Here is a 17,664-nt window from a genome sequence, read left to right on the forward strand (position 1 = left end):
CGGAGCGGGTCTCCTGTTGGCATCGGCCGATGACAGGCCGCACAAGGCTTAAAGCCGGGTGAACCGGGCATGGGCCCCGGCACCGCGGGGAGGAAAAAGGGGCGAACCCCCGATCCTCAGTATAACTATTTACAACTATACTTACTTAACTTTATAACTACAACTAACACTATAATAACTGAACTATATACACTAGACTACAGAAGAGTGAAACGCTAGGGAGGTGGAGAACGGCTAGGTGTGCTCCACAGTTCCAACGACCGACACGGGCGGTAAGAAGGAACTGAGGAGCGGGCGGGCCAGCAGGGGTATGTATCAAGCGCCATGCAGGCGCCACTCCAGGGGGTGACCTGCTGGCCCAGCGAGTGTTGCTAGGGTAAAAAGTCTCCGACGAGCAGGCACGCGGCGCGCGCACGCCTAACTGGAATGGATATGAGCAAGCACTCGAAGAAGAATCTTGATTTATTTAGTTCTGGGATTTGGCATCAGCAAGGCTGTTTTCTTCAGCTACAATGTCCTAAATAGCCAACCCATTTAACACATCCTTTAAAACTACAGAATTTGCTGTCACAGAATTGATCACAGCTTTCCACTATTGCAGATTGCTGACCAAAACCCAGTAATTGAAAGTGATGTACATTTGAAATGAGATGGGGTTAGCGTTCTCATAGATCTGTGTGTAAAATGTATTTTTTTAATACCTGAATTGGACTGCATACTTCAGTGGGGTAGCACCAAACATGTCTTTAGCGTAAACAGTTGTTCCATACTTCAGTAAATACTCAACTAGTTGTAAATTTCCTTCACTTGATGCAATATGAAGTGGAGTTCGACCATCATAATCTTCACAGCTCAAGTTTCCACCCTACAACATAAACACACAAACTCCTAAGGAAAGAGGTACATCTAGACAGTATTTGGTCCTGCCATGAGGGCAGGGGACTGGACTCGATGACCTCTCGAGGTCCCTTCCAGTCCTAGAGTCTATGAGTCTATCGGAGGTTGGTTGGTTCAGAGGCTCAGTCACATAATGATACTTACTCCAGGGCTGGAGTTCGAATCCAATGACCAAAAATCGTTAAACATGCAACCAGGGGCGGCTCCAGGCCCCAGGATGCAAAGCGTGTGCGTGGAGTGGCATGCCATGGGGGGCACTCTGCCGGTCGCTGGGAAGGCAGCAGGCAGAGCGCCCCCTGCGGCATGCTGCCGTGCTTGGGATGGCGAAATGTCTAGAGCTGCCCCTGCATGCAACTGTTTCTCAAAAGCTTATATGAAACTAATTGGTTAGTCAAGCCCATAATGGTGTCTAGTAGTCACGGGTAAACGTGTATACTTTGAGATGCATAGACCAATGGATGTAACAAACAGTAGTTTTGTATATCAAGACCATCCTTGGCACCTCCTTCAGCTCTGGAACCTTCACAAAAGGCTAAAGATACTCTACCACATCAAGAAATTATTTGGTGAATTCTCCAGTTCCAATACTTTGAACAATCTGTGAATGGAAAAATACAGGTCCGAACGCCACATCAAATCTACCACAATGCCTGACCACTCGTCATAAAGAATGAATATTCAAATCTAAGAATGTGCACCACTCATAGACGCACACATAAATATGCATACATATATTAAATACAACCAGAAAGAACCTGCATATTTAAAAATAGCAAGGAAAGAATTATTGCCAGGGCAGTCAATTAATTGCAGTTAACTCATGCGATTAACTCAAAAAAATTAATCGCGATTAAAAAAATTAATCCCAGTTTTAATCACACTGTTAAACAATAGAATACCAATGGAAATTTATTAAATATTTTGGATGTTTTTCTACATTTTCATATAGTATTCTGTGTTGTAACTGAAATCAAAATGAGTACTGCTTATTACAAATACTTGCACTGTAAAAATGATAAGCAAAAGAAATAGTATTTTTCAGTTCACCTCATACAAGTACTGTAGTGCAATCTCTTTGTTGTGAAAGTGTAACTTAAAAATGTAGATTTTTTTTGGTGTTACTACCATACTCTATTATACAGACATATTGCTTGCTTCCAGTTTCTTACCAATGCATTTTGTATTAAGCTATAAATAAAAGATTTGTAAAAAGTTTAATTTTTTACCATTTCTCCTATGGCTTTTAGTGCATCTGTGTCACCTGTTCTAGCTGCAGCACAGGCCAAAGAAGGAATTAATGCATCTCTAATGGCTTCCAGCTCCTGGGAAACAAAAATTAAATGTAAAAGTTTTAGTAACATACATATCTTTTTATTTACCATTTGTGCCCTTAGAACTACGGATATTTACATAAGAAGAACATTATTGCACCCACGCTTACTTCTAGAGTAACCAAATATAATAAATGAGGATACCAGTCAGTAAAAACAATTTTGTTCACATTCTTTGAGGGAAAAGAAGTTACATGTATACTCTCCCCCAAGTTCATAAAACCCTGTTTCCATAGTTACTTGGACTTTTCTCACTTCCTAGTTACACTGGAATTAAATTAAGACGATTTCTGAACTATGCTATTTCAGACGCACATGCTAATTACAGCAAAGAGTCCTGTGGCACCTTATAGACTAACAGATGTAATGGAGCATGAGCTTTCGTGGGTGAATACCCACTTCGTCGGATGCATGCTAATTACAGTTTTTTTCAGATCCCCCAAATGACATCCCTGTGTCCACACGTGAATTCTACACAGCAAAACTCCATCCTATTATCAATATGTGCTCATGTCAAACCAATGTTAGTTTTTTGGAAACTATTTCTGGTTTAGCCAATAATCAATATGCAACTGGAATAGCATATTTTAAAATGTCTATTTTCCTGAACAATGAGCATGTCGGTTCTTCTAGTGCAAGTGGCAATGAAAAAGCCCCTAAGCAGTCATCTTTAAAGTTTGATAATTAATTTTAAAACAATCTCCCACTTTATATAAAAATCAATAAAGAAGTGATCAAGATAATAAATTAAATGCCTGAAAACTGTATTATTACCCAACATACCACTTCCTTACTAGCTACAGATATCAGTTTCCTGAAGTCAATATGGAGTTAAGATACTTCTGAGTCCTACTCTGACTATGCTGATTCTAACAGCTATTTAATAACCAACCTTTTTCAGTATTCACAAGCCCCATAGCTAAGTAGGATCCTGCAAAATATGGCACATCCTAATATCGATAAGGTGTGACCTTTTTAAACCACATTTGTTAAAGATTCTTAAATTTTAAGACCTGCTCTGATTCAGTCACATACAAATTTACAATATTTTGTCTTTTTGTGGTAGTTGGTCAGACTGAAGGGTAAAATACATAAATATGATGGACATATCATGGATCCACCATCATAAGGCTCTTAGAAAACTCATGCTGATTAAAGAGATCAAGGCCTTAATTTTCAAAAGGGACTAACAACTATGGGTGTCTCCATTTTTGGGAACCCAACCTGAGGCAATTTAAAAAGGAGTCTGAGTTTCAAAAGATCACCCAGGCTTTGAAAGTAAGACCTCTATAAGTTGTATTAAATGGGGCACCTAAACATAGGAACAATCCAAGAATCACTGCCATTTTTGAGATTTTAAGCTAACAAACATACTATGAGAACAATACTGAAGTCCATTTAAAGTATACATATAACATTATTTGCTGATACATACTATGCTGAGAAGTTTCTACTGATGTTTTGAATAAAGGATAGCAACACTTGCTAATTTTTTTTTTTTTATCATTCTGCTTGGAAATGCTTTTCATAGTGGAAGAATATACTGCATAAACTCCAAAAGATAGATCTATGATACTAACATATGTTACTCATTCACTATTTGACCTGCGCAAATAATGAATTTTTTTGGTACAGGGCCAAACTGAAAAAAAAAAATCAGATAAAAAATCTGGTTCGATTCATACCAAAACATTTTTTCTTCTAATCAAAAACAAAAAAAATCATTTTGTATCAACCAAAACGTTTTGGTCCACTCAAAACAAATTTTGCTTTTTGTTCCCCTCCCCCCTCGAGTTTTTTGTTTCAATATGGCTGTTCTTCACCTTTTTTATTGGCCACATTTGAAATTAAAAGGCTGTTTTTTCCAACCAAAGGTATTCATGGAATTTGACCTAAATTTGGCAAATGGTTTCAGGCCCCCCCAAAATGCAGTTTTCAACAAAAAACCAATGTGTTGTAAAAAACATTGCCCAACTCTACTCGCAAGAAGGGTTGAGCATCAACAAACTTCTGATGCACTCAACACTCCATAGGCAGCCACCCAGGCCTTCAACATTAACACACATTATGCTAGACCAGTGGCTCTCAAACTTTGGTACTGGTGACCCCTTTCACATAGCAAGCCTCTGAATTTGACCTCCCTTATAAATTAAAAACACTTTTTTATATATTTAACACCATTATAAACGCAGGAGGCAAAGTGGGATTTGGGGTGGAGGTTGACAGCTTGCAACCACGCACGTAATAACCTCGCGACCCCCTCGGGGTCCTGACCCCCAGTTTGAGAACCTCTGTGCAAGACCCTTATATGTACTGGAACACACTGTTGTCTTTTAGGCAGGGCCGGCTCTAGCCATTTCGCCGCCCCAAGCACGGCGGCAAGCCATGGGGGGCGCTCTGCCACTTGCCAGTCCAGCAGCTCCGCTGGACCTCCCGCAGGCGGAGCCGCAGGACCAGCAGACCCTCCGCAGGGATGCCTGCTGCCCTCCCAGCAACCGCTTGGAGCACTGGGGCCTGGAGCCGGCCCTGCTCTTAGGGCTCTCCCTATTTCCTAATTTTAACCTATCATTGTACTACTCTGCTCAGTGGCACATGCATTGGGTTAACATGGTCAAATTTCTGCTTCAAGTCCTGAGGCTACATTTAGCCCAAGTGGACCACGCTTTTGGGTCCTTAAGCTCCTTGTCTGCCTTCCATCTGCTCAGACCACCTGGGTCAGAGTTTACCAAAAGCAAACAATACATGTATTCTCCCCTCCTCTGTGTTGATCCAGTCCAACTGTACCAAAGATTTATTTATTGACCTGAGGTGCGTGAGATTAGAAATGATGTAGCTGTTCCACAATAAAGCATTTATCAGCCTAGCAGCTGTTATCCAGGTCAAACAAGCTATTTCCCAATGTCTGCAGATTCACCCATTTGACCTGCAGATTAACAAAGATGCTGTCTCAGCTCCAGTCCTAAAATCAAAACAGGAGCAAAATGCAGCATCTCCCAGAAGTACGGCACAGGACTAGTGCTTTTCTATCAAAATTCTCTCAGATCTCAGCCTCTGGGAACACAAGTTGAATCTATGATTCACAAAAGCCAACAAAAAATGCAGCATAAAGATACTTCTGATTTTCCTGTGTATTATGTAAAGCAGAGAGAGAGAGAGAGAGAGAAATATTTTTGATATGTACCTCACCCCTGCAAGTTTCATACCATTCCTACTTCACTCTCACCCATATGTTAGAATGAGTGTGGCCGATAAAGCTCTGACTCATCTCTGATAGGACCATGAAGAGACATTTTATTATGAGACACCAACTTCATAAAGATGAAAAGAGCCGAAGAGTCCAATGGCTTTGCTTTGTACCCTTCCTTAGACCTAATCCATGCAGTTTTTGTACCAAATTAGTTGTTTTGAGTAGTTGTGTGATTTTTTTTTTTAACCAAAATAGTTAAGTTTGTACAACCCCCTACCAGAAAGACAAACCACTATAAGGAATCTTTATACTGGTATAATTGTGTCCACAGTAGAGGTTTGTACTGATTGAACTATATAGCTTATAAATGATAAAGTTAAAGCAGTACAAAAACTGTATTTACACAAGCCCTGGAGTCTTATTTGGGGTCATTCCAAGCCTCCCCAATGGGTCACTAGCGAGATCTTGTCTCATAAAGCATGGTAAAGAGCTTAGTGACCCACAATTCAAAGAACAGCAGCAGCAAGTTCCGCTGACACTAATCGAATGACCCCAGAAAATCTGGAACACTCTGTCTGTGCTATAAGTGGGGGGTTATTTTTGTTTGTTTTGTTTGTTCTGTCTCAACCACAGAATGATCCCAATTCCATGAGTTCAATGAGCAGGAGAGCGTGTAACCTTCTAAACCTAGTCTTCAACTTCTTTTATGTTTAACTCACTCCATGTGACCCCAGTCCCACACCCTTTTTTTCCTTCTCTCCTACTCCCATGCACTCTAGACTGGGTATTCAATTAAACCTTCCTTGAAAACAAGCCAAGAGAAGACCATGATAATTATGTCTTGCAATGTTCTCCATAGAACATTTGCTGTGCAATCAACAGTGACTAATATTGACTCCACATTAACAGATACATGCAGAATGTCTCACTGTACTAGTCATTTATAATTTTGCGTATTACAGTATTTTCCTTCTATGCTTCAATTGTTCCATACTGTCAAAATATGTAGAAAATTCAAAATAATTTAGTATTTTCTTTCACACCATAAGTACCATGCATGACAATGACCTATGTAGTATTTGTGATAGCACAGATCATCAGTGAACCAAGAAGAAATGAAGAGAATTTTACAGACACAGAAAAGAAATTCAAGGTTTAACTTATTGCTGTACCAAATGCCTCCCCCCCATGGCCTGGTTAGCTGGGACACTTAGCAAGGAAATCTGTGTTTCGTTTTCAATGTTGCACTGTATTTCACCTTTAAGATATGCTTGTTTAAGTTAATTTTCTGCTATACATGAGTTCACTTTAAATATTTAAAGTAGGTACCTCCTTGCAGCTGACACTTAGAGATTTGGCAATAACTTGAATAAACTTGCTATCTGTAAGAGAGATCTTGGCTCCTGTGGGTACTACAGTCATTTCTCCTCTCAGATTCTCACTCAGCATCTGAAAAATGGGCAAACAAACAAATCATCATAAAAAACAAGAGAAAAAAGGGTTGATGCTGTTAATTTTTATTAGCCTAAGCTAGAAAGTTACAGAAAATGCAAATGAATGCAATTTACTGTAAAAATTAGTCTTGCCCCATAGAATAAGAACACAATTGAAATTACTTAAAATTTTCTATGAGTTATTATTTATTTGCTTAGAACAGTGGAAGTGGAAGTGGCACTGGAAAAGACACAAAGGTAAAAACAGTTATCATTCCAAAGAGTTTATAACCTAAAAGAGAGAGAAATGTCAGAAGATACTCGAAAATCCAGAAGATGGAGAAAGTTGTTTGGGGTGTGGGTGTGTGCAAGAACGGTTTGGTTTAAGTAGTCAAGATTTCCCAGCATGTTAAGTAGCATCCTATTTAAACGAACAGCAAGTTAAAACACTGAATGAGAAAATAAAACTAGGAGATCAATGGTGACTTTAGGAAAAGCACTGGGCCTTCTGAGATCCTGCCTTTGTCCAGTGTTTTAGAGTAACGAAGCAAGGCAATGTTTAACTAGTATGTCTTGCACTGACTGTACGCTTATCACTCAATCAAAAGCCCAATGATGTCAATGGAAAGGTTCATACCGATTTTAATAGGCTTTGAATCAGGCCCTTTGGCCCTGATTGTGTAAACCCTTAGGCACATGCTTAACTTTAAGCATGCGTGTAGCCCCGTTGACTTCAGTGTTTCAACATTAAACGTATTCAGTATTTGCAGGATGAGGGCCTTAGTACTAATCAGGATCAAGCATCAATGAGAGACTCTCTGCTCAGAAGCAGCCTCTGAAACAAGACTGGAGAAGAACAGAGACATAGATGCCGAAACTAGGGGTGCTGCTGCACCCCCTGGCTTGAAGTGGACTCCATTATACACATGGTTTACAGAATGCTTCAATGGCTCTCAGCACCCCCACAATACAAATTGTTCCAGCACCCCTAAATAGAGACACTCTTAAACCTAGAAATAAGATTCCATAAAAGCTGGAGGAAAGAGGGAACAAATCTGAACATCATGAATATTAACAAATCCACTGTTTTGTTGATTTAATATTCTGGCTCTCTCTTGTCAAGATGCCACCATAAGTATTAACAGTAAGTTCCCTTAATTACCTTGCATGGTGACAGGTTTCAGAGTGGTAGCTGTGTTAGTCTGTATCAGCAAAAAGAACAAGGAGTACTTGTGGCACCTTAGAGACTAACAAATTTATTTGGCCATAAACTTTTGTGGGCTAAAGCCCACTTCATCAGATGTATGCAGTGAACACACACACACACAACATGAAAAATGGGTGTTGCCATACTAACTCTAACGAGACTAATTAATTAAAGTGGGCTATTACCAGCAGGAGAAAAAAAAACTTTTATAGTGATAATCAGGATGGGCCATTTCAAACAGCTGACAACTCCCAATCCTTATTTAAGCCCAAGTTAATGGTGACCAGTTTGCAAATTAATTCCAGTTCTGCAGTTTCTCCAATAGATGGGTCATTATACAAAGTAAAAACTATTTCCCCATGATAATTCCCCCCCCTACTGTTACTCACACTTTCTTGCATGCATCTGATAAAGTGGGCTTTAGCCCATGAAAGCTTATGCCCAAATAAATTTGTTAGTCTCTAAGGTGCCACAAGTACTCCTCGTTCTTTTTGTCTCAATTAGAATTTTAAGAAGCAGGACCGTGCAAGTTTACAAGAAAGCAAGGTGTGATGTGGGAAGAAAGAGTGCCCCAGATTTACCTGTGTCTAGACATGCCCTTTATTAAAAAAACAGTCCTAAACAGTTACAATATTGTACCTGTCTGCTGGAAGAGTCCCATTACATGTATATCAGTGGAAGTTATGTACTGATTGGGTGCATGGAAATTTCCAGATCTGACAGGCTGACATAATTTAGATTGGTCCACCTGCTAAAATACACTATTGAAGAGCTTTCATTAAAAAAAATAGGTTTTAAAAAAAAGGCAAAGTAGAAATTATACATTCATTGCTGTGGGGTCACATATGGACTACCACTGCTTCTTAGGCAGCGCTATACCGATAAGCCATGTTCTCTACTACACCCTTTGTTGAATGTGTTCCTGCATAAAGTATGTTGTGCAGAGTTGCTCCTCCCACAGCAAAGAGATCTCTTCCTTTCCAGGACAAAGATTTTGTTAAGTTACACACACAGAAAATGTTTAAAATATAAGAAATTACTAAATTAGATAGTGGTAAGAAAAAGACAAGGTTGATAGTTATAAATATATTAAAATTTCATATTCAGACAGCTAGTAAATCTCTTACAAAGTTTATAAGACTACTTAAATTTAAAGCTGGAAAGAAAGGAAAAGCCACCACCCTCCATCCCCATAGATAAATATTCTATAGGATTTTCTTTTTTACAGCCATTATTTGAAGGTATTGACTTGGAAATAGATTTTTTTTCACAACTGATCAGATTTATTTATTTATTTTTTTACCTAGCACATCCAATGGAGGGGAAAATCATTAGTTTGATAGGTTAAATCTAGAGAATGACTCATGTAGATATCATCCAAAAATCAGGATAACAACTTTACTCCATCAAGACTATGACTTTACCACATATACACTAAAACTTTTTAAATGTGTGCTAGCATTCCACCACCGAAAAGAGAATGTTTAACAGAGAGCTATATATTTGTACGTGTTGTATTAACTCTATCTATTTCCCAACACCTAAGACATTAACTAACCAAAACAAATCTGTCATTAACAAGTAATTATAAATATATAGCAAATTAATAAACACTTGAAAGTCAGGGACACAGAGAAATGGTCTGTGTTTGAAGAACACACTCATTTCAAATCTTTTCATCTTAACAAAATTATAACATTGACATTCAAGACTCACAGACTTCAAATAAAGTGACAAGAATAACAAGATGCACCAGTTACTACATGAAGACTTAAATATAAACCCTGGGTGAAATCCAGGCTCCACTGAAATCAGTGACAAAATTTTCACTGACTTCAATGGAGCCAGGATTTCACCTCAGTTCTGTTTCAGTTTGCACATTATTTATTTGGAGTCTGTGCTGAAGCCAGGAGTGGCTCTAGGAATTCTGCCGCTCCAAGCACGGAAGGCAGACTGCCTTCCACGGCTTGCCTGCGGACGGTCCACCGAAGCCCCGCGGGACCAGTGAACCCTTTGCAGGCAAGCAGCCGAGGACAGCCTGCCTGCCGCCCTCGTGGAGCCGGCAGAGCGCCCCCCACAGCTTGCCGCCCCATACACGCGCTTGGCATTCTGGGGCCTGGAGCCACCTCTGGCTGAAGCTGCAGGACAGATCCACTGCTGAATTTAAAAGCAGAAGTTTTAAATATCAATGCTGGTTTTCAACTTACCTCTGTGCAGAGGTCTGAGGATTTTCTTCCCCCCTCAAATCTACCTATTTTCACAGTCCTATAACAACATTATTTTGCATAAAGTAAGAGGGTGTTAGGTTTTCACATTAAATAGTGGAAGCGAATGCTCATAAATTAATATAAAAGGTCAAATAATTTTACGTGACAGAAGTCAATGTAGTAAATATTGAAAAATTAGATTTTGAAAACCAACCACTATTAAAAGTATACTAAACTAATAGTGAAATATTTACCTCTTTCTTCTCCTCCCAGCTAAGATGGCTTTTGCTCAGTGTGTATGAGAGTTTAGCTAGGGCTGCTTCTGGTGTCATATCACCCCCTGGTATTACTCCTACAGCAGTGAGAGTCTGTGAATGAAAAGTATCAGAGAAGTAGCCGTGTTAGTCTGGATCTGTAAAAGCAGCAAAGAGTCTTGTGGCACCTTATAGACTAACAGACGTATTGGAGCATGAGCTTTCATGGGTGAATACCCACTTTGGATGCATGTATCCAATACGTCTGTTAGTCTATAAGGTGCCACAGGACTTTGTTAACGAAAAGAAACTTTGACTTAATTAGCGTAGTATTCAGAAACACTTCTATACAATATTGATGCATATGGGATTACTAGAGACCCAGAATGACCATTTTTTTATCCTAAAAGGAAAAGGTTATAGGTGTGTATTAACTACATAAACAGTTGTTAGGTTAGCCCTTATTATAAAGCTGCAATTACTAGCTTTTAAAATCAGTGTGTTTTTAAAATTGCCAAATATGTCATTTTCCCACAAACATATTGACCAATTTATTATGGGGTATTACCCTGGATGAATTCCAGTACTGCAGTGTGCTACCAATATGGGTGTTTTCAGACCATTCTAAAATGCATTACCTGTGTATGATTTAGGATATGAGACTAGACTGCATAATTACAGTTCTGGCAAAAACCAAATAGTGCTTGCTATAGACAGATTGCTTCCCTTATACAATTCAGCAATTAACTAATGATTGAACCAATGCAAAAGCAGAACCAAATTGACCTATCTTCAGTATGTACACTTACAGAGCATACCAACCATGGAATGAAGACAAAGGAGGTTTCCTTAAGATCTTCATGTCCCATTTAAAACTTCCTTCTGTGCTGGAAAGTTACACAGTGTTTTCAGCCAAAAAAACCATCCATCAGGGGATGGATAGGAGGGGAAGTGATTTCCCTCACTTCCTATCACCACATAGACCCCTCAATTATAATCTGTTCTGGGGAGGTGGATCAGAGCCCCGATATTCAGTTACTGTAATTAAAAGAGTTTGAGATGAACCATGAATAAACTGAATAAACTGCTTAGGTTGGTTGTGCAATCTCCATCTCTGGAGATATTTAAGAGTAGGTTAGATAAATGTCTGTCAGGGATGGTCTAGACAGTATTTGGTCCTGCCATGAGGGCAGGGGACTGGAATCGATGACCTCTCGAGGTTCTTTCCAGTCCTACAGTCTATGAATCCCTGATTATTTAATCACTAAATCACCTGACTAGCTAAAATATGTACAAATGACAGCATGAAGCCACATGTAGTGAAGGTAACATGTTATTACCAGCTACACAAAATGTTATGTACTTTTTTTTAAATATAAAAAATTTAATACAATTTTTTTTAAACAAACTAATATTATAGTAAATTTCCAGAACTCAGGCAACATGTTTCCTCCACAGAGCTGTTACTCTTGAAAAGGGAAGGGCAGTGAAAAACCGCCATTAAATAAATTCTGTAGAATTCAGCCAGAAGACACCATGGCTCTGTTCACGTTGGCAATGTTCTCCTGTACAGATACCACTATAAACAGGGTTTAGCCTCCATCAGTGGAAGTTGGTGAAGCCACATAATACATGCACCACGCTGAAAAGCTGGGGCCCAGGAATTAACAAGTGACTGAAAGTGGCTAAATAATCCTGTAAAGGTTTAATAAAATTAAAGTAGAAAAACAGCACTTTGGATCAAACACAAGAAGTCATTTTCAGAGGTGCTTTACTTATGGAGAATTTTTTAGCCAAAATATAGGGAAAAAATTGCTACATTTTTGTTGAAGCAGAATGTCATATAGTAAATTAGATTTTGTTCTCATGAAATTTTGCAGTTTCAGGTATCTTGGGAACAAACTTTACATTGTTTCAATTTTTACGTTCAGTTGTTTATTTATTGCTTTTTTCATTCTCCGTATATTTTGCATTAACCAACATGTATGGGAGCTCCATGATGGTCAAAGTAATCTTTCTAAATTCCCCATTTATGTTAGCCCAAAACTTTATAGCCTACTCAGTAAAAGGTCTGACCTTATGTTTCAGAAAGTCTCAAGTTCAAATCTTGTGACGCCTGCTGTTTTGACATTTGAGATAGTCTGTACCCCTATGTTCACCCCTTTTACAAGACTATGATAAATTTTGTACAAAGTATGCCTTGTGAAGTATTATTTGAAAACTCATAATTTACTAATCATTACTGTCTTGGTAAAATATTTGTGGCAACATCATATGTAAAGTTATAACATTCTACTGTAATGACATTACTGAGACATATTCTGAGTTTGAAAAAGGAGCCACAAACCAGTTCCTTGGAGACGAAAGGCAAGCTGACACCTTAGCCAGATGTCAATGAAATCAAATTAACTATCACCTAGTTAAGTGGCCATTCTTTGGCAGGAAAAAGGATGTGAGCGAGATATTTACATCTTTGCAAAGAAACAGCTGGAGGTTCCCATCCCCACAGACTTTCTGTCTCCTGAGCTCCAGTTGGCGATGACTCTCAAAGAAGAGGAAAAGTGTAAGAATGGAGAATAGCCACCCCAAGTTATTCCTTCCTTATTTCTCTCTACCCACAGCAGCCACTACACCTGAGCAACAAAGAAACAGCTTTGGATTGACGGAGAGATCCTGTCTGAAAACGAAAAGCAGCAAAGAGTCCTGTGACACCTAACAGAAGTATGGGAGCATGAGCTTTCATGGGTGAATACCCACTTTTTAAGACTAAGTGGGTATTCACCCATGAAAGCTCATGCGCCAATACTTCTGTTAGGTTATAAGGTGCCACAGGATTCTTGGCCGCTTTTTACAGATCCAGACTAACACGGCTACCCCCTGATACTTGTCTGAAAGTAGTTCAGCCAGTAAGACTGCTAACACATGTGGTGAAGGAGGACTTTTGCTTTGATTCACTTAGCTTGTTAAGTTAGATATTAGATGCATTTTACTTGTTTTTCCCTTGTAACCAATTGTGACTTTTATGCCTCTTTACTTGTAATCATGTAAAATCTATCTTTCTGTAGTGTTAAATTTATTTTATTGTTTTATCTAAACTGGCGTGCTTGGATTGAAGTGAAGTGTTTGGGACACTTCATTTGAGATAACACGATTTAAGCATATCATTTTCTATTAATAAAATTATGGACTTTATATGAGCTTGTGTTGTCCAGGAGAGGGCTGGGCAGTCCAAGATACACATTTCTGGGGACAGTCTGGGACTGGGAGTTTGCTGGTATTGCTCTACACTGTAATTAAGAGTGGCTGGCTATAACACTCTTGTTGTATAGCTGGGAGTAATTTACATGCTGGAGGCTGTGTGAGAGAAGACCAGGAATGGTTGGTCCCACAGTGAAGCAGTGTAAAAGGCCGGTATAAAATCCCATTTGGAGACTTGAGGGAACACAGCTGTTTAACAGTCCAGATTGTACCCTGGGTAATGTCACAATTCACGTTTCCTGTTTTCCTCAGTTATATATTAGGTTATAAGAAAGTTGTTGAAACAAAAAATGAAGCTGCAACAAAATATTTTATGCATAAGAAACAATCTCTCTCGAGTAGGACTGAACTAAGTGACATTTATAAACGCAAGGCATACTATAAAAAGGTTAGCCATTGAATGGTCAATGGAGATCTGAAAACAGGTGTAGGCTAGCGAATAGGAGGAAAGTTAAGCAAGACAAATGAACTTTCCTCCCACAATTGAGAATTCTCACACAGATTATGAACACTGGTGGCATCTGTAAGGCTCATTAGTCCTACCAATATCTTGACTAACCAAAAAGGTTCTGAACTGCAAATAAGGTTAGGAAAACTATTAAAATGTGATGAATACCCTGAATACCAAGAGTGTCAGTATCTGCATATAAATTTGCTTTAAAGTAGCCTACACCTGCTTTCAGATCTCCAGAAGTCACAGACTACTGGCCTCCATTCAGAGGGACATCCCAATACATACTATACTGCTGAACTCATTGGCACATTCAGATAGCCTAAAGGGAGTCTTGAAAGTCAAGTAAGTGATGATGTTTGGAATATTTCAGAAGTTTGCCACCTTACTGAATGTTTTTATTTTGTAACTATTAAAATAACTGCAAACCTGAAAAGGTATTACTTGACTTGTCTGCCCTGTGAGCCAGCACCACACTCACTGGAGTTCTTCTGGGATTGACATCAACCGTATTTTGCAGACGGATGCTGGGGTGTCTCACACACAGTAGAAGCCAACAATCAGTAAACTGAGATCAGATCTAGCCAATTACAAAATTCAGTCTAAAATAAAAGGCTTTTTTAAAATCTTGTTTGCAGATCAGCTTGAACCATTTAAAAGCTAATTGAATATGGTTGTTTTTATAGACGATATCTTCCTGTAGCTAGATGTTTGTTTTCTAGCATATTAAACATATAGCCAATCACATAAGTGAAATATATCTTTTACATAATGTTGCAATCAGAAATTGCTGTATTTCTCTCACCTGTCCAGTTGCATAGACTGCAGCAACACTCCCTCGTAAGCACTGGGTACAATTCAGAATCACTACTTTTCGATCTGTTGCTTTCTTCAGTTCGTCTAGCAAATCTTGTCGATTATTTGGTGCATTACCAGTTCCGTAAGTTTCAAGTACAATGCCCTCCATTGGAGGCTGAAGAAATGCCTTCACCTATTTAAAATAAGGTGTCAAAGTATTACAATGCCATGTCTTTAATGCTATATAATTCGATTAGCAACTCCTTTCTCCTCCATAAACGTTTTTCAAAAGATCTTACAAAAGCAGTGAATGGCACTCACGAGCCAAAAAAAAAAAAAAAAAAAAAAAGGAAATAAACTTCTTGCTACCATGATTGACAGTATTTATAGAGAGTATCGCCACCGAGGTACCATACAGTAGCACAAACATATTAACCATGTTCAGAGCTTTATATCTGTATATGACTAATCCAATACCAAAGTACATGGAAAAACAAATTGGAAGGGAGGGTTCAAGACAGGTTGGTAGACGCTTACAAATATAGAGGCAGTAGTGGCATCTTTGAGGGAAAAAAATAAGTTTAAGTATGCGAAAGGATGAACCAAGATGGACTTCAGTGGGAAACAAGTTCCAAATTTTACATGACATCAGAGCACAAATAAGAATATGGGACCCCTGAAAGGTTACGCAGTGTCAGTGTAGACTAAAGCTGGAATTAACAAGGGCCTACACCATTGAGGATATTAAAAACCAACAGCGTCAATTTAAAGTCAATCTACCACAAAACAGGAGTCAGTATAAAAAAATTTACAGGGTAAACACTTAATTTGATTAGAGCTTCTCAAGCCAGTGAGGAAATATGCAGTTGAATTCTGAATTCTGTGTGTGTGTGTGTGAGTGAGTGAGAGTGAGAGAGAGAGAGAGAGAGAGAGAGAGAGAGAGAGAGAGAGAGAGAGAGAGAACTCTCTTTGGACCCCTACGCAGAAATGAATTGCAAAAATTAAACCTCATGATCACAAGGGCATGTTTTACACTTGTGAGGTTGTCAACTAATAAATAAGGGTGCGGCCTTTACAAATTGCACAACTGGAAAAACTATTTTCATACCACTTCTGACATATGGCTTTCCACGGCAAGGGCACTGTCAAAAAGTGATGCCATGATTACTAATAATCACATGGTACTTACAAACATGTTGCCTCAATAAGAAGTGCATAAAAAAGTGTTTAATTAAAATGCCATTATGTCACAAGCAGGAATCAGAGTCTTAAAAATAATAAGTCCTTCATCTACACTGGCCATTTGTGGTGATCATTTTTTAAAAATAAGGCTGGGATTTTCAAAAGGAAGGCTATGGGAGTTGGGAAACAACTTCTTTTGACTCCTGTGAAAATCCCAAAGGGATAGATTTTAAAATAATGGCAATTTTCTATAAGAAGGGCTGATTAAAATGACCTTAGGGAGAAACGGATGGCAAGTGATTGTTTAAATCCATTATATAGGCTATTTGCAGTATTGTAGCCATGTTGGTGCCAGGATATTAGAGAGACAAGGTGAGTGAGGGTAATATATTTTACTGGATCAACTTCCGCTAGGGAAAGAGACAAGCTTTCAAGCTCTGTGTGAGCTCAAAAGCTTGTTTCTTTCACCAATAGAAGTTGATTCAATAAAAGCCATTACCCTCACCCATCTTATCTCTCTTACATAAGCTATGCACTTGCATGATGACCGAACACTATTTGATAAATGTAAATGTATTACTTGTAAATGTAGAAAATATTCATAAATGGAACAACACATTCACAGAATTCTTACTTGATACATTTGAACCAATATGATAAAATCTACCATGTTTAGTATATATGCCTTCCAACCATTAGAAAACAAAATCATAATGCAGCCTGCAGGAATTAATTTAAATTCAAGAGACGGTTCATTTAATTGAAGAGTCAAGAGGAGGGGAGGGAGAAGTAGTTTTCTATGGGCCAATTGGTAACCACACAGCTAAGGTATCTCATCAATGTAAGTAGTTATCTAGTGAAATTATTTTAAACAGCTTAGATATTTCTTTGTTGATCACATAAACTACTTGCAATACACTACAGTTGCCTATGAGGCTAACTACACAGTTGGAGTTTTATTACAAATCTACCACCCGACTGTATTTCCATCTGTTCAGATTCACCTAAAAAAAAAAAGACTAGTATAATTGAGGAATTTCTGCTTAAACTACTAGATGCAATTTAAGCTGACAGTGGCCACGAGAAAGATAACTCAGGTTGGTGGAACTTCAAAAACAGACACACCGGCGCTTCAATACTGAACTTTGCAACCCTTAACTTTCTGGCACCCTTCTGCTTAGTGGACACATCAGTGGGTCAAAATACACTACGGAATTTTTAGTATGCAGCTGCAAGATCCACACGACCAGTTTGTGCATGGCACACCAGAACGCTCATAGATTTACACCTCGGTTTGCCACGCACTAACTCTCTGTATAGACAAGCCGTACACATTTCATGCAAAGTGACAGAGCTTCAGAAAGGAGAGACAGACCTATCCCAAAATACCCTCTGACTAGTGGCTAGTCAGGGTTGGGGCACTCACCTGAGAGGTGGAAGACCTGGGTTCAAGACCCTG

At 38.8% G+C, this 17,664-nt stretch overlaps 1 protein-coding gene across 2 annotated transcripts in view; it reads right to left on the minus strand.

Annotated features, from left to right (window-relative positions):
• The window catches only part of ASPG (asparaginase), an 85,840-nt gene that overhangs the window by 27,983 nt on the left and 40,193 nt on the right, over positions 1-17,664 (minus strand). For both annotated transcript variants that reach the window (XM_030562280.1, XM_030562279.1), the window contains 5 exons: positions 15,031-15,216; positions 10,517-10,630; positions 6,745-6,864; positions 2,124-2,219; positions 702-865 (listed from right to left, as the gene is read on the minus strand). In XM_030562280.1, coding sequence (XP_030418140.1) covers positions 702-865; positions 2,124-2,219; positions 6,745-6,864; positions 10,517-10,630; positions 15,031-15,216 — 680 coding nt within the window. The remainder of the gene's footprint in view (positions 1-701; positions 866-2,123; positions 2,220-6,744; positions 6,865-10,516; positions 10,631-15,030; positions 15,217-17,664) is intronic.

This window comes from Gopherus evgoodei, chromosome 4 (genome assembly GCF_007399415.2).
Source record: "Gopherus evgoodei ecotype Sinaloan lineage chromosome 4, rGopEvg1_v1.p, whole genome shotgun sequence".
Lineage (NCBI taxonomy): Eukaryota > Metazoa > Chordata > Testudines > Testudinidae > Gopherus > Gopherus evgoodei.